The sequence below is a fragment of the Electrona antarctica genome (assembly GCF_951216825.1).
Source record: "Electrona antarctica genome assembly, chromosome: 21".
NCBI classification, from domain to species: Eukaryota; Metazoa; Chordata; class Actinopteri; order Myctophiformes; family Myctophidae; genus Electrona; species Electrona antarctica.
In genome coordinates this window covers 6182630-6204207 of record NC_136802.1, presented here as the reverse complement: position 1 = coordinate 6204207, position 21578 = coordinate 6182630, and the positions used below count along the sequence as shown (strand labels likewise).

The 21578-nt window shown below is 45.0% G+C and overlaps 1 protein-coding gene across 3 annotated transcripts in view; it reads right to left on the bottom strand.

Annotated features, from left to right (window-relative positions):
- Nucleotides 1-21578, bottom strand: part of sepsecs (Sep (O-phosphoserine) tRNA:Sec (selenocysteine) tRNA synthase) — a 213204-nt gene that overhangs the window by 188843 nt on the left and 2783 nt on the right. The window contains exons 3-13 of one of the 3 annotated variants that reach the window (XR_013788701.1): nucleotides 21196-21350; nucleotides 20826-20944; nucleotides 19932-20090; nucleotides 18663-18816; nucleotides 18070-18172; nucleotides 16713-16842; nucleotides 15377-15468; nucleotides 8489-8582; nucleotides 6685-6775; nucleotides 3299-3745; nucleotides 2254-3122 (exon numbers count right to left, since the gene is read on the bottom strand). Coding sequence is in view for 1 of the 3 variants with exons in the window: in XM_079491651.1 (XP_079347777.1) it covers nucleotides 3493-3745; nucleotides 6685-6775; nucleotides 8489-8582; nucleotides 15377-15468; nucleotides 16713-16842; nucleotides 18070-18172; nucleotides 18663-18816; nucleotides 19932-20090; nucleotides 20826-20944; nucleotides 21196-21350 (1350 nt within the window). In the remaining 2 variants the exon portion in view is untranslated. Of the gene's footprint in view, nucleotides 1-2253; nucleotides 3746-6684; nucleotides 6776-8488; nucleotides 8583-15376; nucleotides 15469-16712; nucleotides 16843-18069; nucleotides 18173-18662; nucleotides 18817-19931; nucleotides 20091-20825; nucleotides 20945-21195; nucleotides 21351-21578 lie in introns of those variants that run through there. The other 2 variants (XR_013788700.1, XM_079491651.1) reach the window with 2 other exon arrangements.

Here is a 21578-nt window from a genome sequence, read left to right as displayed (position 1 = left end):
CCAGGGGCAGGGGCTGAAGCCTCCTATAGACGCCCCAGGGGCAGGGGCTGAAGCCTCCTTTAGACGCCCCAGGGGCAGGGGCTGAAGCCTCCTTTTTGATGCCTATGTGAGCACGTCCCTGAGCTCTGTTGTGCTTCAGTACAGATCCATGATAGCTGTGTGGGTCATTGATTCCCTGATTTACCCTCTGTTGAGACGTCATATCAGTTACACGAGGAAAATGAATAAGTGAATTCAATAGAGTGGAGATAAAATGTGGGTCAATGTTCCCAATGGGATTTATGTATCATATTACAACTTACAGCTACCTAGAGAGGCATACCAGAACACACGACTTACAGCTACCTAGAGAGGCATACCAGAACACACAACTTACAGCTACCTAGAGAGGCATACCAGAACACACAACTTACAGCTACCTAGAGAGGCATACCAGAACACACAACTTACAGCTACCTAGAGAGGCATACCACAACACACAACTTACAGCTACCTAGAGAGGCATACCAGAACACACAACTTACAGCTACCTAGAGAGGCATACCAGAACACACAACTTACAGCTACCTAGAGAGGCATACCACAACACACAACTTACAGCTACCTAGAGAGGCATACCAGAACACACAACTTACAGCTACCTAGAGAGGCATACCACAACACACAACTTACAGCTACCTAGAGAGGCATACCAGAACACAACTTACAGCTACCTAGAGAGGCATACCAGAACACACAATTTACAGCTACCTAGAGAGGCATACCAGAACACACAACTTACAGCTACCTAGAGAGGCATACCAGAACACACAACTTACAGCTACCTAGAGAGGCATACCACAACACACAACTTACAGCTACCTAGAGAGGCATACCAGAACACAACTTACAGCTACCTAGAGAGGCATACCAGAACACAACTTACAGCTACCTAGAGAGGCATACCACAACACACAATTTACAGCTACCTAGAGAGGCATACCAGAACACAACTTACAGCTACCTAGAGAGGCATACCAGAACACAACTTACAGCTACCTAGAGAGGCATACCAGAACACAACTTACAGCTACCTAGAGAGGCATACCAGAACACACAACTTACAGCTACCTAGAGAGGCATACCAGAACACACAACTTACAGCTACCTAGAGAGGCATACCAGAACACAACTTACAGCTACCTAGAGAGGCATACCAGAACACACAACTTACAGCTACCTAGAGAGGCATACCAGAACACACAACTTACAGCTACCTAGAGAGGCATACCACAACACACAACTTACAGCTACCTAGAGAGGCATACCAGAACACACAACTTACAGCTACCTAGAGAGGCATACCAGAACACACAACTTACAGCTACCTAGAGAGGCATACCAGAACACAACTTACAGCTACCTAGAGAGGCATACCAGAACACACGTTATAAAAACAGCATTATTATTATAAATACATTTTATTCTCTGTAATTAAATGGATAAAAGGCAATACTGTACAGCACAGTACATGGCATTATGTGTGTGTGTGGATCACATGGACTTTCATGGACATTAATTTCAAAAAAATATAAAAATAGTAAAAATATTTAGGACGACCGTTGAGCCGATTCTACTCTATGGCTCCGAGACATGGACACTTTCAAAGAAACAAGAGAAACGGTTGGATGGCACTTACACCCGCCTTCTAATGAGAGCGCAAAATCTGTCTTGGAAGAGCCACCCATCGACTGATCTAATACGGAAACCTTCCCTGTGTTTCTTCACTAGTCCAATTCAGAAGAACACAGGTTGCCGGCCACTGCTACAGAGCTGACAATGAGGTTATATCTTCCCTTCTTCTCTGGAGTCCTGCCTCAAAGCAGACCAGAGGTAGAAAACTGTCGTCCCCTGATGTCATCGCTTTAGGGACACATGCATCAGTAAGCAGGAACTGGGGATGGTAATGAAGGACCGGGAAGTCTGGCGTGACATTGTGAAATCCATGATCTCGACCGGTCGAAAAATGATGATTCATTTCAAATACATGTTCTTTCTGTTTTCTTGCCTAGTATCTTTAATCTAGTATTACAGGAACAAAGAGGACTTAAAAGTCAGCAAAAGAGAAGATGTATTAATAGGGGCATAACTTCTTAATTATAACAAAACATTAACATTAATTAACAGATATGAGAGCAAATCACCAGTGTTTAAATAAACTCAAGACAACAGGTTTCCTCAAAGCTTGCACCATTGTCACAGTAATCATGTAGGTAATATCAAGGTGCATTTAATCATCAGCTGGGGATACAGAAATAAAATGTAGGCTACAGGCATCATAGCCTTTGAGCATATGAGAGAATTGGAATCAAAATACACAAACTCCACACTGACACCAGTACTGCATACTCCCGTTTTGACATTTATTTCAGGGTGGGGTAATGCTCTTCCTCCGAACGAAAATACATCGCTTGGATGCACCTGGGACGTATCCCAAGGTCATCGGGGTTTCGGGTCTCGCGAACATCATACCCCTCACTCGGGTGACCCAGCCAGGGTGATCAAGTCCCGACTTACGTCCCAGTAGCTACAGTATACCCTCGATCAGACCCACTAGGGAAAGACCAGGGCCACACAATCCGTTGGAGCCACTCCGGAACTACTCTGCCGGGACTGGGAGGCACAATTCTGGCATGTTTTTTTTTATCGCATCGCTGGTGGTGTCGGAGGAGGTCCACACGAGCAATGCTAAAAGGTAAACAGACGGACGGCGTGTTCATATATAGAGTAAACGGTTGTCTACGCTTATACGTGTAGAGGGCAGGAACAGGTCCCGGGTGGGGGGGGGGTGGGGGGGGGGGGGGGGGGGTACGTTTATAAGCGTAGATGATGGCAATACAATAATTAAGGGTAACTTTACGACCCTTTTGAGTGCCACGTTGACAGTGTGTTTTCAACTGATTGGCTTGACAAAAAAACGCTGAATTTCCAAACAAATCTTTTGACACGTTTTCTTCATTTGAGTGACACTCGACAACGCAAGAGTCGTGCAATTAAGTATAAATGAGTCTTTACTCAATTCGGGCATCTGTTTAGGATGCCTCTCGGGCGTCTCCCTAGGGAGGTCCTCGAGGCACGTCCCACTGTGAGGAGACCCCGGGGCAGACCAAGGACCACGTCCCACTGGGAGGAGACCCCGGGGGGCAGACCAAGGACCACGTCCCACTGGGAGGAGACCCCGGGGGGCAGACCAAGGATCACGTCCCACTGGGAGGAGACCCCGGGGCAGACCAAGGATCACGTCCCACTGGGAGGAGACCCCGGGGCAGACCAAGGCGCAGTTGGAGGAAACACATCGACTCACTGGCCTTGGAACGTCTCGGGATCCCCCAGGAGGAAGTTATACTAATGTTGCTCTGGAGAGGGAAGTCTGGAACACTCTGGTGGAGCTGTTGCCACCTGCGACCCGACTACGGATAAGCGGTTGAAGATGAATGGATGGATGTGTGATCTTTACTCTCCAGTAGAGTCTTCCGTGCCTGTTGCGGTCAACGACGGTGAACTGCTTCGGGCAGCAGCGCTGCTCTCTTTCCTCAGCGTCTTCAGGCACTTGTCCAGCCTCTTGACGCACAGCGCCACGTCTTCCCGCGTGATGCCCACGGCCGAGGCGGCGTTGAGGTAGGGGCACGGGTACGCCTCCGAGTGGGACATGAAGCCGCGGAACGTGTGCCCGTTCACCGTCTGCTCCTTGCCCAGAGGGATTACCCTGGAAACAAAAGAACCAGGGGGTGGTTTAGTACGAGGGCTGAGCAAACAAAAGAACCAGGGGTGGTTTAGTACGAGGGCTGAGCAAACAAAAGAACCAGGGGTGGTTTAGTACGAGGGCTGAGCAATTATTCATAATGGTTGGCATGCATGACGATAATACACGGTGCCATTTCTGCACTTTATTCTTCGACTCGCCTAGTTATAACTGGGCTTAACCCATTTAGACCTGGGATCTTTCTCATTCTCAAACGAGAAACAAGATTATATGTAATTGGCCACGGACCCCCATCTGTAAATATGTTGTTCCAGGGACCTCCCCAGAAGCAAAGATTTGAGTTGAAAACGTTCGCGTTGAAAGAATATTCAAAGATTTGCAGCACAATTTCGCTAATTTTGAAAAATAGCAGCCAGACAGATGTTAAGTTGCTTGATTCCATATTTATTGAACGCCCCCTTCCTATATAAAAGCATTGTAACTTCAAACTCTATTTCTAACCATGTTAGACTCGACAACTTACACACATCCTTGGTTCTGGTGAAGTTAAAGGGGCATTCCACTCATTTTCAACATTTTACTATGTCATTAATACACCTTAGAGCTGTTGTGTGGAAATAATAAAAAAGTTCCCCCATTCTGTGTTTCCTAGAACTAGAGGTCTGAAAAAAATCATTAACATGGTGAAACACATCTTGATGATGTCATCAAGACGTGTTTCACCATGTTAATGATTTTTTCATAATTACAGTTCTAGGAAACACAGAATGGGGGGACTTTTTTATTATTTCCACACAACAGCTCTAAGGTATATTAATGACATAGTAAAATGTTGAAAATGGGTGGTTTTCCCCTTTAAGTAAAATAACATTGAAAGGGTGTGTGTACGAACGAACGCACGCACGCACGCACGAACGCACGCAGAGTGAGAGAAAGGGAGAGAGAGATAGAAAAACACGGTGACATCGCATCTAATCAACTTCTAGTGAAGCAGGGACCCACTAAAGGCTCCGTGTTGTACATTCAACTTATCATACTTCTCCGCTCCATTTCGTTCTGCGAAAACATTGCTACGAATATAAATAGTACACATTCTGCACTCAGTGTGCAAGGATGTTTCGTGTGACATTTTTTTTGGGGGGGGGGGGGGGGGGGGTGAGTGGATTTCGGATAGGCAACACGCAGCGGAAAAAGCGCGTCCCATGTGCAAACAGCTTAACCCATTTAGGGCGGGAACCCCTTTTGGTGTTTAAAGCATTATGTTATACTTTAGCTATTGAAAAATAGCAGACCTACAAGCTCATAGCGCGGCACCGAGTGCCGCGCTATGAGCTTGTAGGTCTGCTATTTTTGAAAAATCCTGAAAATGTGGTGCAAATCTTTGAATATATTCTTTCAGAGCGAACGTTTTTAACTCAAATCTTTGCTTCTGAGGGGTTCCTCGAATAACATATTGTGAGATGGGGGGTCCTTGACATGAAATATTGAGCACCACTGGTATAGAAACATGAGGTTTTTCAGAAAATTTTCATGATTTAGAAAACATTTTTTTTAATTTCAGGCCTAAATGGGTTAAGAGCAGCTGAGTCTGGACTGTAGATGGAGATGGAATGTTAGCCCCAGAATAGTGACGCTGGGGTTCAAGTGGTTGGTTAATGGATAGATGTAAACAAAGGTAATAGAGCATGCACATCCACTCTAGCCCAGGTTCAGGTTCTGGACAAATGGCAGCACCGGAGAAAGAAATAGAGTCCGCAACACTGGGAAGGGAAAACTCAGGTCCACTGGTTTATTCATTCAAGGTTTCCATCACTGGGATCTTCTGGGATCTACTGGGATCTCCAAGAACAATAGGTAAAATGAAATACTGCAACATACGCAAATGGCAGCTCCACTAGGCAGGAAGGGGGTTTACTGTCAAGGCAGCAAGACGAAACCACTTATCAATGACTTTTAGACAGCAGCACAAACCTGAAAACCAATTATGTCCAAACAAAGCACGTCAACGAACGTGCTCGTCCCATTATAGTTCTCGTGACTCTATAGGAATTAAGTGAATTCACCAGTCAGTCACCCAGCAATGCACCTCTCTCTCTTTATGCAGGCTATCCTTGTGCTTCTGTCAAACAGCAGAGCTGAGAGACACACGAGGCACTGCAGCATCCGCTGCTGAACACACACACACACACACACACACAGCAAGCCTTTTGGTCTACAGCAATCTGCTTAATCCATTTAGACCTGAGGACGGTTCTACAAATGTCTTCTAAATCCTGACAGTTTTCTTGAAAAATCCATGTTTCTGTCGTTCTCAAACATTTTCATGTCAAGGACCCCCCAAAATATATGTAATTGGCAGCCGAGCCCCATTTGAAAATATGTTGTTCAAGGGACCGGCCTCCCAGAAGCAAAGATTTGAGTTAAAAACGTTCGCTCTGAAAGAATATATTTTCAAAGATTTGCGCTACATTTTCAGGATTTTTCAAAAATAGCAGACCTACAAGCTCATCGCGCGGCACTCGGTGCTGTGCGATGAGCTTGTAGATCTGCTATTTTTTCAATAGCTAAACTATAACATAATGCTTGAAACACCAAAAGGGGTTCCCGCCCAAAACGGGTTAAAAACAGCTACAGTACAGCGGTGCTTACTGTAGTGAAGAGAGAGTCATGTCTAGGGCTGGGCGACATGACTACAAATCAATATTGGCGATTATCTCCAAACCTTTTGCCTCGAATGCGATTAAATCAGCGATTGAACAAAAACAACAAGATTACAAGGATGCTGGGGTGGGAGGGTGTTCAAAAAAGGGAGCAGGCAAAAGCTACTTTAGGAAAGCTCTCATTTTAGTGTTATTAAGCCCTCCAGTTTCCTAACCCGCCCTGCATGTGCAGGAACAGGCTGTTCGTCGTGCCTTTGCGGCTGCGCGAGTCTCTTTTCATACCTGGCCCCGGACACCTGCCTGGTGAACAGCATGGAGCCCAGCTGAGTCACTGCCTTGTCATCCTGGGCCTGGAGACCGTCCAGAGACATGGCTGGAGGAGGGGGACGCACACACGCACACACACACACGCACGCACGCACGCACGCACGCACGCACACAGACACACAGTAAGTCATTTGAAAGATACAAAAAAAGTGTGACATGCCAGGCTTTGTGCACAACTACAATCTTGCGTGCCTCTAAAGGGCTTTTCAAACGGGAAGTGAGGAACGCAGGCGTTGTTGCCTGGATCAACGACAGGTCTCCTCCAGGTCTGTTGAAGAGGGCCTGGATCAACCCAGGTCTCCTCCAGGTCTGCTCTAGAGGGCCTGGATCAACGACAGGTCTCCTCCAGGTCTGTTGAAGAGGGCCTGGATCAACCCAGGTCTCCTCCAGGTCTGCTCTAGAGGGCCTGGATCAACGACAGGTCTCCTCCAGGTCTGTTGAAGAGGGCCTGGATCAACCCAGGTCTCCTCCAGGTCTGCTCTAGAGGGCCTGGATCAACGACAGGTCTCCTCCAGGTCTGTTGAAGAGGGCCTGGATCAACCCAGGTCTCCTCCAGGTCTGCTCTAGAGGGCCTGGATCAACGACAGGTCTCCTCCAGGTCTGTTGAAGAGGGCCTGGATCAACCCAGGTCTCCTCCAGGTCTGCTCTAGAGGGCCTGGATCAACCCAGGTCTCCTCTAGGTCTGTTGAAGAGGGCCTGGATCAACCCAGGTCTCCTCCAGGTCTGCTCTAGAGGGCCTGGATCAACGACAGGTCTCCTCCAGGTCTGTTGAAGAGGGCCTGGATCAACCCAGGTCTCCTCCAGGTCTGCTCTAGAGGGCCTGGATCAACCCAGGTCTCCTCTAGGTCTGTTGAAGAGGGCCTGGATCAACCCAGGTCTCCTCTAGGTCTGTTGAAGAGGGGCGCAACAACGCAAGCGTAAAAAAAAGCTAAACGGAATCCAGGTCTGGTGAGTCGCAGGCGTGTGCACGAAACGAGCACGTGCGCAACAAATTCACGGGAACGCGCTCACGTAAATACGCTTGCTCCACAGTGCTCCGTGCAAAAACGCAGGTGAAAATGAACTACGGGCGCGTTATATCGCATTACGTTTGAAAGGCCCGTAAAGCACAAACCACACCAATGGGTCGTCATGCCAACTCCTTGCAACCAAACGGTTGCGAGTAGCACGCACATGTACGCATGTAGTTGCAAGAAGCAACCGTTGAATTGATCCAATTGAATCACTCGCGTCGACACGCGCCGACGAGCAACAGGACATATCACACCGCTGTGACGAACACTAAAACCATTTTTTTTTGCGTCTCTCTCGATCCATTGGTGTGTTTTGGGCTTAACGGCACGCAGTCCGTGTTGTTGTTTCTCCATGCCACGTGTGTGTCTCACAGCGCGATCTGAGTGGGGTGCAGACGTTTATCCGACATACCCCCTCTCTCCTTCCATTCCGATCTGAGTGGGGTGCAGACGTTTATCCGACATACCCCCTCTCTCCTTCCATTCATGAAATGCCGCCTCGCGAACAGCTGACTTTACTATGAGTGACGTAGGCTCGTAGCACGCAACACCACGTGACCCATATAACTGTCACCAACAGGTAGTGTAGTGACGTAACGCGGCCGCGGAGCAGCACGGGCGTATAGGCAGTACTTCCGCATGCTCAGCTTCGTTGTATATATATATATATGATACACAAAGCCCAGCATTACAGTAGGGAGGATATTTAAATGTCATAGTATAGTAATCCAGTGTTTCCAGCTCACCCAGTGAAATAGGATTGTGTGGCGTGTGCAGCAGTCTCTCCCCGTGTGCCTCAGCCAGAGTTTTCAGCTCCTGAGCCAAGAGGGAGTACATCTCCTTCAGCCCAGGGGAGAGGTGGGGAAGAGGTGTACACACACACACAGGGGAGATGTGGGGAAGAGGTGTGCACACACACACACACACACACACACACACACACACACACACACACACACACACACACACACACACACACACACACACACACACACACACACACACACACACACACACACACACACACACACACACACACACACACACACACACACACACACACACACACACACACACACACACACACAAAAAGTAGTATTAATAGAAGCACCAATGCTCCTCTTCTGCGCCCCAACCCACCACAAGCTTAATTTAGCAGCATGCAGCTTCAGTTTATTGCAAATAAAGCAAATCTGCCCCGGAACAGCTTGCCTCCTTCCTCAATCCGTCCATTCTTCACCCCCCCCCCCTGTCTTGCCTGGGTAACAGGTATGGTCGCCCCTTTTCCATCTCGCCCCACTACTCTACCTAGCTGTAAATAACAAACTATAATTCATGTTGGTGATTATATAAAAGGTACTCTCTGAGTTACAGACCCATAAGGGTCCATTTGGTTCCAAATTATCATTTAGCTGGGGACCCCCTGGAACTCCCTCAAGGACCCCTGGGGATCCCCGGACCCCACTTTGGGAACCACTGATTTAGGTAACAGGTACGGTCGCCCCTTTTAATTCCATCTCGCCCCACTATACTCTACCTAGCTGTAAATAACAGGTACGGTCGCCACTTTTCCATCTCACCCCACTATACTCTACCTAGCTGTAAATAACAAACATAATTCATGTTGGTGATTATATAAAAGGTATTATCATATTAATTTATCATTGTTAATGATATCTCTGTATATCCACAGGCATAATAGCATGATGATGCCATTACAAAACATGGGCTACATGGAAGAAATGTGAATAAAACGAAATTAACTGCTAGAAGGTACTAAATTAACTTAATTAAGCAGTCACCGTCTCTGTGACATGTTGTTCTTTCTAAATGTTACAGAGTATAGAGATCGACTACTATACAATCAAATAAATCTGTATACAAGATAATTTCAGATTTCAGAGAGGGAGGGAAATGCTAAATGAACTGTTAACTACATTTAAAAAAATCGCGGGGGCGAGTTGTTAAAGGGGCGAGTCGTTTGGTATTCCTTGCCTGCACTCTTCCCGCTCTCTCTCCAAGCTTCAACACAGTAGCTCACCTGTCTCTCTCTCCAAGCTTCAACACAGTAGCTCACCTGTCTCTCTCTCCAAGCTTCAACACAGTAGCTCACCTGTCTCTCTCTCCAAGCTTCAACACAGTAGCTCACCTGTCTCTCTCTCCAAGCTTCAACACAGTAGCTCACCTGTCTCTCTCTCCAAGCTTCAACACAGTAGCTCACCTGTCTCTCTCTCCAAGCTTCAACACAGTAGCTCACCTGTCTCTCTCTCCAAGCTTCAACACAGTAGCTCACCTGTCTCTCTCTCCAAGCTTCAACACAGTAGCTCACCTGTCTCTCTCTCCAAGCTTCAACACAGTAGCTCACCTGTCTCTCTCTCCAAGCTTCAACACAGTAGCTCACCTGTCTCTCTCTCCAAGCTTCAACACAGTAGCTCACCTGTCTCTCTCTCCAAGCTTCAACACAGTAGCTCACCTGTCTCTCTCTCCAAGCTTCAACACAGTAGCTCACCTGTCTCTCTCTCCAAGCTTCAACACAGTAGCTCACCTGTCTCTCTCTCCAAGCTTCAACACAGTAGCTCACCTGTCTCTCTCTCCAAGCTTCAACACAGTAGCTCACCTGTCTCTCTCTCCAAGCTTCAACACAGTAGCTCACCTGTCTCTCTCTCCAAGCTTCAACACAGTAGCTCACCTGTCTCTCTCTCCAAGCTTCAACACAGTAGCTCACCTGTCTCTCTCTCCAAGCTTCAACACAGTAGCTCACCTGTCTCTCTCTCCAAGCTTCAACACAGTAGCTCACCTGTCTCTCTCTCCAAGCTTCAACACAGTAGCTCATCTGTCTCTCTCTCCAAGCTTCAACACAGTAGCTCACCTGTCTCTCTCTCCAAGCTTCAACACAGTAGCTCACCTGTCTCTCTCTCCAAGCTTCAACACAGTAGCTCACCTGTCTCTCTCTCCAAGCTTCAACACAGTAGCTCACCTGTCTCTCTCTCCAAGCTTCAACACAGTAGCTCACCTGTCTCTCTCTCCAAGCTTCAACACAGTAGCTCACCTGTCTCTCTCTCCAAGCTGCAACACAGTAGCTCACCTGTCTCTCTCTCCAAGCTTCAACACAGTAGCTCACCGGTCTCTCTCTCCAAGCTTCAACACAGTAGCTCACCTGTCTCTCTCTCCAAGCTTCAACACAGTAGCTCACCTGTCTCTCTCTCCAAGCTTCAACACAGTAACTCACCTGTCTCTCTCTCCAAGCTTCAACACAGTAGCTCACCTGTCTCTCTCTCCAAGCTTCAACACAGTAGCTCACCTGTCTCTCTATCCAAGCTTCAACACAGTAGCTCACCTGTCTCTCTCTCTCCAAGCTTCAACACAGTAGCTCACCTGTCTCTCTCTCTCCAAGCTTCAACACAGTAGCTCACCTGTCTCTCTCTCTCCAAGCTTCAACACAGTAGCTCACCTGTCTCTCTCTCCAAGCTTCAACACAGTAGCTCACCTGTCTCTCTCTCCAAGCTTCAACACAGTAGCTCACCTGTCTCTCTCTCCAAGCTTCAACACAGTAGCTCACCTGTCTCTCTCTCCAAGCTTCAACACAGTAGCTCACCTGTCTCTCTCTCCAAGCTTCAACACAGTAGCTCACCTGTCTCTCTCTCCAAGCTTCAACACAGTAGCTCACCTGTCTCTCTCTCCAAGCTTCAACACAGTAGCTCACCTGTCTCTCTCTCCAAGCTTCAACACAGTAGCTCACCTGTCTCTCTCTCCAAGCTTCAACACAGTAGCTCACCTGTCTAATAGACAGAAATCTGGCCCTGCATCCAACCCCTATCTGGCTGTTGTTGGGATCAGTATTGTAGTCTAGTCTGCCCCTGGGATCAATTAAGGAGGCATTATGGGAGGAAGAAAGCAGGCTTTTAGCCTTAGATTTTAACATGGGGCTAAAGTGCTGACTTTGTGTGTGTGTGTGTGTGTGTGTGTGTGTGTATGCTTTTCTATAGGACTACAGTAATAGATATTCAGGAGAGGATGTTAACAGTATAGGACGTACACGGCGCACGCAGACACGCACGCACGCACGCACGCGTAGTGTGTAATGGTTAAGTCCCATGCCTAACAGAGGATATAAATAATTTACTTAATGTTATCCTAATTCTCTATTTTCTAGATTCAGAATAGATTTGATGTGATTACACTCTGGTATGGTCTATGTCTGACCACAACAGAGATACACGTCAAGCACTGATGGCCACTAATATGACACGTGGTGATGTTCGCATACAGCATCGGCTGTAAAGAAATAAAAAGCAAAGCATATCTGTGACTTGAATTATTAAAAGCCATGAACTATGTAGGGGGGGTTGGGGGTTATGGAAGTCACTCAGTTGTGCAGACACTATGGCAAACCGCTTAAATTATGCATTATCTGGACCGTCAAAAATCAATATGCCCTGACAGTATTGGGTCAGGTGACAGGCCGCCAGAGGAATTTCCGAGACCATTTGGGGCCAGCGGTATATTTTGGCTAATAGTATTTGGGGTATTGCATGCCAGCCCGTCGGGAGAGACATTTATAGATATCCACAGGGTCACTTTATACCATGTACATTAATTATGTAATCAGACACTGCGTGCTGAAGGCATTTTACTAAGAACGTCTTTACACACACAGCAAATGTACTGTGGAATCTATCGACAGCATTTCAGCTGGAAAGATATATAATGCAGTTTCGTGTGGTCTCGCGAAATGTTTGAAAAACAGAGTTTGTGTTTTCTTTTAAGCCTAGCAAAAAGAGATATTAATATTCTACATCAGGTCCAGGGTGTGTGTGTGTGTGTGTGTGTGTGTGTGTGTGTGTGTGTGTGTGTGTGTGTGTGTGTGTGGGATTGGTGCAGTGCATAACAGCATGACGAGGAGGAGAGAATACTGCATTGTTAGCCAACTCTGCTATGGAGAGAGAGGGATGCCACAGGGGGACGTTCTGGAAAGGAAGCAGAGAAATATGTCTCTTTTGCTCCACCAACCATCACCTTCTAACTGAACACAAATGGCTCACACTCTACTCGCTGGAGTTTGGCATGTTTTCAGAACACAGGTGGAGAGGAAATAACCTACATTAGATATTGTGTGAGAGAGAGCTCTGCTTTAGGATAACTAACATGAGCGGTACAAATACAAATACATAATTTGTTTCACTGGGAGCCGGTGAAGGGAAGCAGGAGTGAAAACAGGGGTGACGTGTTCAGACTTCTTTGGGTTTTAGTTCAAAGTGTGGCTCTGCTCGCTGCAGCATTCTCATCAAGCTGGTGGATTATGTAACACCTGATATGTCTGTCCAGCAGTGAGTGACTTTATACAGTAATCAAGTCTACTGGGTCGCGAAGTTTCGCGGCCCCGTGTATGGGGCGACTGTGGCTCAGGAGGTAGAGCAGGTCGTCCAATGATCCATGGGTCGGCGGTTCGAATCCCGGCTCCTCCTGTCTACATGTCGAAGTGTCCTTGGGCAAGACACTGAACCCCAAATTGCTCCTGATGTGCTGGTTGGTACCTTGCATGGCTTCCGCCACAATCGGTGTATGAATGTGTGTGTGAATGGGTGAATGTAATGCACATACACATCTATGTAAAGCGCCTTGGATAAAGGCTCTATATAAATGCACCATTTACCATTTACAAAAAGCACAAACAAGTTATTCGGAAACTGACTGTGACAGGAAGCATATAACTTATATGTACCATCTATCATTATTGTATCACCATGTATCATTATTTTTAAACCTTTATTTAATCTGGTAATTGTATTTAAGAGCCAGTTTTCATTTACGATAATATATACGGTGTATATATAAAAAAAGTCATTAACTGGTTTATGGCCAGTGACGTAATTGACGTAATGAAATCAATAAATCCCTTATGGCCACTGACGTAATTGACGTAATCGATTGATTCCCAATAATCGGGAGCTTATTGTCGCAAAATTTAGCATTTTTTAGCTAATTTTGCTAACGGCCGATGTAATCTTCCTAAAACCGGCCGAAAATCCGCGCGTGCACGGTCGATCGTGCACGCGCGTGATCGCGCATGCATCGCTGCGTAAAATGCGATGTTTTGGGCTTGATTAGAGCTTAATTTGACTTAGTTATGAAAAATATGATGATAGCTTAGCATTCCGGACATCTTTCATTGTGGCACACTAGCAAAGCTACTGCCGGATATTTTGATCCTAACCGGATGTGGTCATCGTTCACTCGCTCCTTTTGGTCAGAATCGGCAAAATGGTGACGTTACCGCCACCATCAGGACTGATTGTCCCAATACTATGGTCTTGCCCCGTCAGAATGAGATATAGTGTGTATATCGCGGATTTTTCTATTGGCATTAAAAAGACAAATTAAACATTTGAAAAATGCTGGCTGAAGAATCAATCCACTGTTAATTAGGCTTGGCCACAAGAGGGTAGACTCTTCAGGGACTTAAAATTGGTCACCAAGATTTACTTAAAGATAATAAAGATTAGAAAGAGCAGATCTACAAGCTGAGTTAGTCGACATGGCATCGTGAGCCTCGTCAGCTTGTATTATACCTATTGGTCTTTTTGGCAAATGATTCCGCAAAGCGATGGATTATAAACTAAGACCAGTTAATTAAGGAATATTATGTATTAGTCTACCACCAATGAATATATGGATGAATAGACAATACGTACAGTCTATAAACAATTATCCTAACGGGCATATAGTCAATGTTTGGCAGCGTACTGTACATCCTACCAGTCTGTATTTTAAGAGTGCCAGAAACCCCGTCAAGAAGTCAATAGTCAGTGACCGACAGTGCAGGTCTTAACCCATTCTGGGCAGGAACCCCTGTTGTTTTAAGCATTACTGTATGTTATACTTTAGCTATTGAAAAATAGCAGATAGCAGATCTACAAGTCTGCTATTTTTGAAAATGTAGTGCAAATCTTTGAATATATATTCTTTCAGAGCGAACGTTTTTCACTCAAATCTTTGCTTCTGGGAGGTCACTGGAACAACATATTTTCAGATGGGGGTCGGTGGCCAATTACATATAATCTGGGGGGTCCTTGACATGAAAAAGGTTGAGCACCACTGACATCAGAAAACTGTCAGGATTTAGAAGACATTTTGTAGAATCGTTCCCAGGTCTAAATGGGTTAAGTTCTCATATATCAGGCTTGGTCGTTGAGCCTAATGGCTGCAGGCTGTAGTGGTGCTTCTGATGTTGTTGTTGTTGTTGTTGTTGTTGTTGTTGTTAGTATTATTATATGGCTATGAGTACGTTTACTTTTGGTACTTTAACCCATTTAGGCCTGACGTTGAAATTAAAATTTGTGTTAATTCTTTTTTACAAAATGTCTTGTGTGTGTGTGTGTGTGTGTGTGAGATAGAGAGTGTGTGTATGTTAGGGCTTTCACTTCTAGTGATTTTTACTAGTTTACTAGTTGCCTAGTTTACTAGTCGTCTTTTTTTTTAATGATATTTGTACATTTAAAAACTGTACATTGGTGACTATAATCTAGCATTCTTATCAACTAGTACCAACAAGGTCGACTAGTGGATTTACTAGTCTAGTGCGTGCGTGCGTGCGTGCGTGCGTGCGTGCGTGCGTGCGTGCAGCACATGGTCACCTTTCTCTCTGCCAGGAGTTTCTTCCAGCCTCTGGCTCCCAGGGTGAGCAGGGTGATGAGAACATCAAGGGAAGGTGAAGCCGAGGCTCGACCTGGACAGACACAGAGGTAACAAATACACAACATGATTCACCTTCGCTCAATGTTCACACACTAAGTAAGACAATCTGGGAAGTTGGCGTTCACTTCAGAAATGCAGTGAATTCTTTCTGTGGTCCAAACTCACACTACAACCTTTTTTTTTGTCAATACTACTATAGTTTTTGTGTAGAAATTGATAATAAACAGCCTGCTATCCCAGACAAAATGAGGAAAACTACTGCTAGCAGATAATCCAGAGACCCCGATAAACAAAAAGTAAAATTAGGAACCACCTTGGACTTCCTAACTCATAATTTCTCTGAAGAATGTGTCGTCAAATGTTGCCACAGACAGAGAGCCTACTTCCACTGACTGCCTAATCAACAGTGGGCCATGACTGAAAGAATAAGGTCGCGAATACAAGCGAAATGAGTTTTCTTCGACGGGTGGCTGGCATCTCCCTTAAGAGATAGGGTGAGAAGTTCAGTCACACGAGAGAGACTTCGTAGTAGTCTTTCTTCACCTGGAACTTAAGAAAGCATTTTATGTAGACGTAGCACACTATAGTATTATACTATAGAGTGCTATCTTACAGAACCTGTAAGGTCGTCGAGGCTAGGGCAAAGTTCTACGGCAAAGTTCTACGGTAAATGGTGCATTTATATAGCGCCTTTATCCAAGGCGCTATACATAGATTGTGCATTACATTCACCCATTCACACACATTCATACACCGATGGCAGCAGAAACCATGCAAGGCACCAACCTGCACATCAGGAGCAATTAGGGGTTCAGTGTTCTTGCTCAAGGACACTTCAACACTAACTCTGGGGGAGGGGTTCGAACTGGCAACCTTGTGGTTACCATCCAGCCACTCTACCCCTGAGCCACCACCGCCCCTGTGTGTGTGTGTGTGTGTGTGTGTGTGTGTGTGTGTGTGTGTGTGTGTGTGTGTGTGTGTGTGTGTGTGTGTGCTAAGATGGAGTCTGAAGACTACGGCAGAAGATTGGGTGGGGTGGGTGGGGCTGATACACAAATTGTCTCTCTCTCTCTCTGTTCCTTTGTATCTCATTTTGATACCAATGCCTTTGTACTATTACTCAAGTCAAATTTTAATTAGTATGGAATAAGTATTTATTCTCTACATTGCAGTATTGATACTTTTACTTGGAGTAAAACATGTGACTACTTTTTTCCACCACTGTTTGTGCTTTTCAAAATGGAACAAATGATGAAATAAGTATTAGACACTAACCTGGGTACATCTTGCTTATCTCCTGTATGAAGGACTCATTAAAACCTGCGATTATGGCGCCCCCCACTGGCACCATGAAGTTCTTGTCTAAGCTCTGTACAAAGGCATCAATTCTTCCAACACGAGCACCCTGTGGGTGAAGACAGTTCAATGGAATGATAGATAGCCTTACACAACAATACAATGAGCACATCACAACTATACTGTATGTCAGTGATTAAATGAGCACATCACAACTATACTGCAGGGGTTCTCAACCCGTGGGTCGCGACCCCTCGGGGGGTCGCCAAATTATTTTAGGGGGTCCCCAAATTATTAAAAAAAAAAAGAAAAAAAAAAAGATTTATTTTTAAATTTTATTTTCACTTTTTTTCAAAAATAGCAGACCTACAAGCTCGTAGCGCGCCACTCGGTGGCGCGCTATGAGCTTGTAGATCTGCTATTTTTCAATAGCTAAATTATAACAATGCTTAAAACACCAAAAGGGGTTCCCGCCCAAAATGGTTTAAGGTTATTGTAGCAGTCAATTTATATTGGGGGTCGGGAGGGGGCGGGGCGGGGGTCCCGAGACATTGCCAAAGCATTTCCGGGGGTCCCCGGCCAAAAACGTTGAGAACCCCTGCTATACTGTATGTCAGTGATTCAATGTCAAACAAAAACCTTAAAAATGACCAAAGGGATATCCCTATGGACCGGGGGGGGGGGGGATATTACACTTTTGATTCCATCTGGCTGAGGCTGTGAGCCACTGTTCTAACACATGATGGGAGATTAATCGGCAAACACATCGGTATTGGCTGATTTCAGTTGTTTTTAGATTAATCAGCATCGGTTCGATTAATCAATCAGACCGATTAATAAATCGGTCCGATTAATCGGTCTGTCACAGGGGTTCTCAACCCATGGGTCGCGAACCCTCGGGGGGGGGGGGGGGGGTCGCCAAATTATTTTGGGGGGGTCCCCAAATAATTTTCAGTTTTTTGCAACTGAATGGCTGGAAAATGGAAATGAAGAGTTTACATATAGTACACATACAGTAGTACATGCATACACCTTCCCTAATGATTATATCTGGTTTCAGTATATTTATTTATGGTGTAATGTCTCTATTATTAAGGTTATTGTAGCAGTCAATTTATATTGGAGGGGGCGGGGCGGGGGTCCCGAGACATTGCCAAAGCATTTATGGGGGTCCACGTCCAAAAACGTTGAGAACCCCTGGTCTAACACATAGGGTAAAATTCAATCTTGGATTATGTGCAACAAGCCTTCATGTGTTCAATTAAATTACATTGGGGTGGGAATGTGCAGTCGTGTGTAAGGTATAGCATGAAGGGTGTTAGTTAGTAGTACCAACCTGCTGTATCAGGTGCATGCATTTGGACGACTGCACTCCATAGGCATTGTTAACGATGTGGGGGATGTTGTGTTTGGAACACATAGTGGCCAATTCCTCAAGCCTGCATGACAAGACAAGACAAGAAGAGAATGGGACTCACCTTCTCTTAGACATGATTTATTATTATTCCCAACATAACCTTGGGGGCAAATTAAAGACACTGGCTTTTGTCTGAGATCAGATAACGCTTCGGTAAAGCTTCGGTAAAGCTTCACTCGGAAACAAACACGCTCTGTAACACTTTGTTAGAAGCAGGCACAAGTTTGATTAAAATATGTTTCTATAGAGGGTATGCGCATGCATAAAGTGAATGGCAAATCGAGTGGCAAAGTGAGTTTAACGTCGTTTAACATCGTTTAATGCAATCCTATTGGACTTTTCTGTTTGGATGTAGGGGCTGTCAAGGCCCACACTCGCCACTCAGTATGGCGTTCCAGCATGACTTCCTGGTTTGATGATGATGATGTCACACGCATACCCTCTATTCATTACATAATTTATTGAACGTTTTCAGGTGAAATAAAATGTACGTGAACAAGCCTCATAATTACCGGTCAGGGACACGTGGAGCAAAACAGGACGTCGTAGAGTGGACACACAGGATGTTCTCTGAACCAAGCTCCTCCATCTTGTGCTCGACCGCCTCCAGGTCCGTCCGCAACTCGTCCCCTTCCAGAATGTTCTCCACCACCACTGGCTCGAACCCTAACAATGGTGGAGACCATACAGTTCCAAATGAGCTACTGTAGATATGATCAAAGTCATAGGATTTGTCACAAACGTTACCGCAGTGAAATTTGTTCTCCGCATTTGACCCATCTCTTGGAGCGGTGAGCCGCAGCCAAGGAGCGGTGAGCTGCAGCCGTGCCGCGCTCTGGAATCAACATCATGGCTGTTTGTTGCTCGCAAAAGTATGTAGGTGTAAATGAATTATGGTGGAATTTAGACTGGACTGTTTAATTACCTAGTGAAGTCTGTATCCAAAGATCAATACAATAGTATATGTTACTGGCCACATAATACATTTCTTCACATATTGTCAACGATTGTATCTCCAGATTATGTGGAGATACAATCGTTGAGATACAATCGTTGACCCATGTATCTGTCTAGGGCCATGACATCCACTATCCCACATCCGCAGTGAGGGGGGGGGGGGTCACACACTATTGATCTTTCACCAGGTCATCTCTGACAAGTCTGGTCATAAAAACACGTGAGATTTAACACAGAACATTATATTACGCGATCAGATTTGTAACACTATTGCTGTCCGGAAAATGACCGTATCAAATTACATCCTGTACATTACTGTAGAGATCAGATTCGTTCCTGTAATCTGCTGTACGTAAACCAGACAAAGTGTGTAGCAATATTCTAGCCTGTGAGTTTCTGTAAAATAAACAACTGTTTATGGATGTGATAATTAGAAAAAAAAAAAAAAAAACATTCTTATAGGGTCATGGCTACACCATTCCGTACAGATTCTAAATAGTTTTAGCTTAACCCATTTTGGGCGGGAACCCCTTTTGGTGTTTTAAGAATTATGTTGTACTTTAGCTATTGAGAAATAGCAGATCTACAAGCTCGTAGCGCGGCACTCTACGAGCTTGTAGGTCTGCAAATCTTTGAATCTATATTATTTCAGAGCGAACGTTTTTAACTCAAATCTTTGCTTCTGGAGGGTCCCTGGAACTACATGTACATATTTTCAGATGGACGTCGGCGGCCAATTACATATATTTTTGGGGGTCCTTGACATAATTTTTTTTGAGAATGACTAACATAGAAAAGTAAGTACTTTTTTCACCACTGCTCACCTGCAGTAATCATGGCTTTGAAGCAGGACTTCTGGTCGATTCGCGGCCAGATGATGTAGCGAGCCTTGGGCCTCTGGTGGCGAAGGGTCAGGAAACACAGGGTCAAGCTCATCCCGGTCGCCATGGGAACCACAAAGCAACTAGCCACACTTCGCACGCCTGTTACAAATTAAAAAAAAACACAAAAACCAATCAAAACAGTGAAATAACAAAACCTTACAATATCTTTTTCATTCGCACCCGAGATGTTTAAAATCTGAATAAAGAGCTCTATTTTCCTTGAAAATCTTGCAACTAGGAAACATTTACCAGATGATTTCAACAGCTTTTCAACATTCTAGAAAAAACAGGATGCTTTCATTGGATGCAATGTTCAGAAACAGAATCATCTTTTTTGTCACATCCAGTGTTAGTTTTAGTCATAGTCTCCTGAATAGTTTTCATTTAGTTTTAGTCACATTTTAGTCACCTGGAATGTTTTAGTGTTAGTCTACGTTTAGTCGACTAAATGTAAAATTACTTATACTGGATCTCTTGTCCACTGGTCCCTTCCTAACATTTTAGTCTAGTTTTTAGCTGTTGACGAAATTGTCAATACATTTAGTCTTAGTTTTAGTCATCGTAGCTTAGTTTTCATTTAGTTTCCATTTAGTTTTCGTCAGTGAAAAAAGGTAGTCGACGAACATTTTTCGTCTTAGTCGACGAAAACAACACTGGTCACATCACAAAAGAAAGTGGGTGAAATTAGTTTTGTGCATACTAGTTCCCATCATATCATATTTCCAAGAAAACAACGAAAGGAAAGAAGAAGGTAGAAGGCTTTCAGATATTTGAATCTTGTTGGGTTGTCTGTGAAGATGGCGGTTCAAACACCCATTATGCTGTAGTACACACCTGACAGTTTTAAAATGTCCAAAACAACCGAGTTGGTCAACTTATTAAGCAGGCTGGATCCTGCTGCTTTGGGCTGAACCGCAGAAATGTCTCCAGATCGACCTATGCCGTGGATCAACCTGCAGTGCAATGCACAGGTCCTTATTAGAGCCATCAAATGTTACAATGTTGAGCAATATAATAATTATAATAATAATTTCTGAACAGATCTGGGCCCTCACTTGGCGAGGGACCCGGAAAATAATTCTTCTTACAAATGATTTGATCGGCCCAAAACATTGTGTTTATTGTGATGATTTGTCAGGGACTGCGACGCTCTATAACGGCTCTTATTGAACCACAGTAAGACTTATTGGGTCAAACGACGGACCTGTAGTGTCGTCTGGCCACCAGGCTGGACGCCACTCTGCCTTCCCGCTCTCCTACGCCACAGTTTCCAAGGAAGTTATTGCTGTCCATCACAGCCAGCTCATTCAGGAAGAGTTCTACGGTGCTCTCGTTCCATCCTTCCTCTGGACACTTGCCCTGGAAGGAACAGAAAGCAAATAGTAGAGCTATGTATCTATTAAGCCTATGGTGTGCTGACGTCTAGTTCAAGAGAGGGAGATGGCCGCTTCTGGGATTAAATGTGACGACGTGATGGGTAAGGAACTGTTGTGCATTTGTTTGTTTAACTGTATGTGTTGTTTTTTTTCCTTTGTATTTCTGGACATATCCTGATGTTTCTTTGAAGATTTAGTTTAGTGTTCGTGC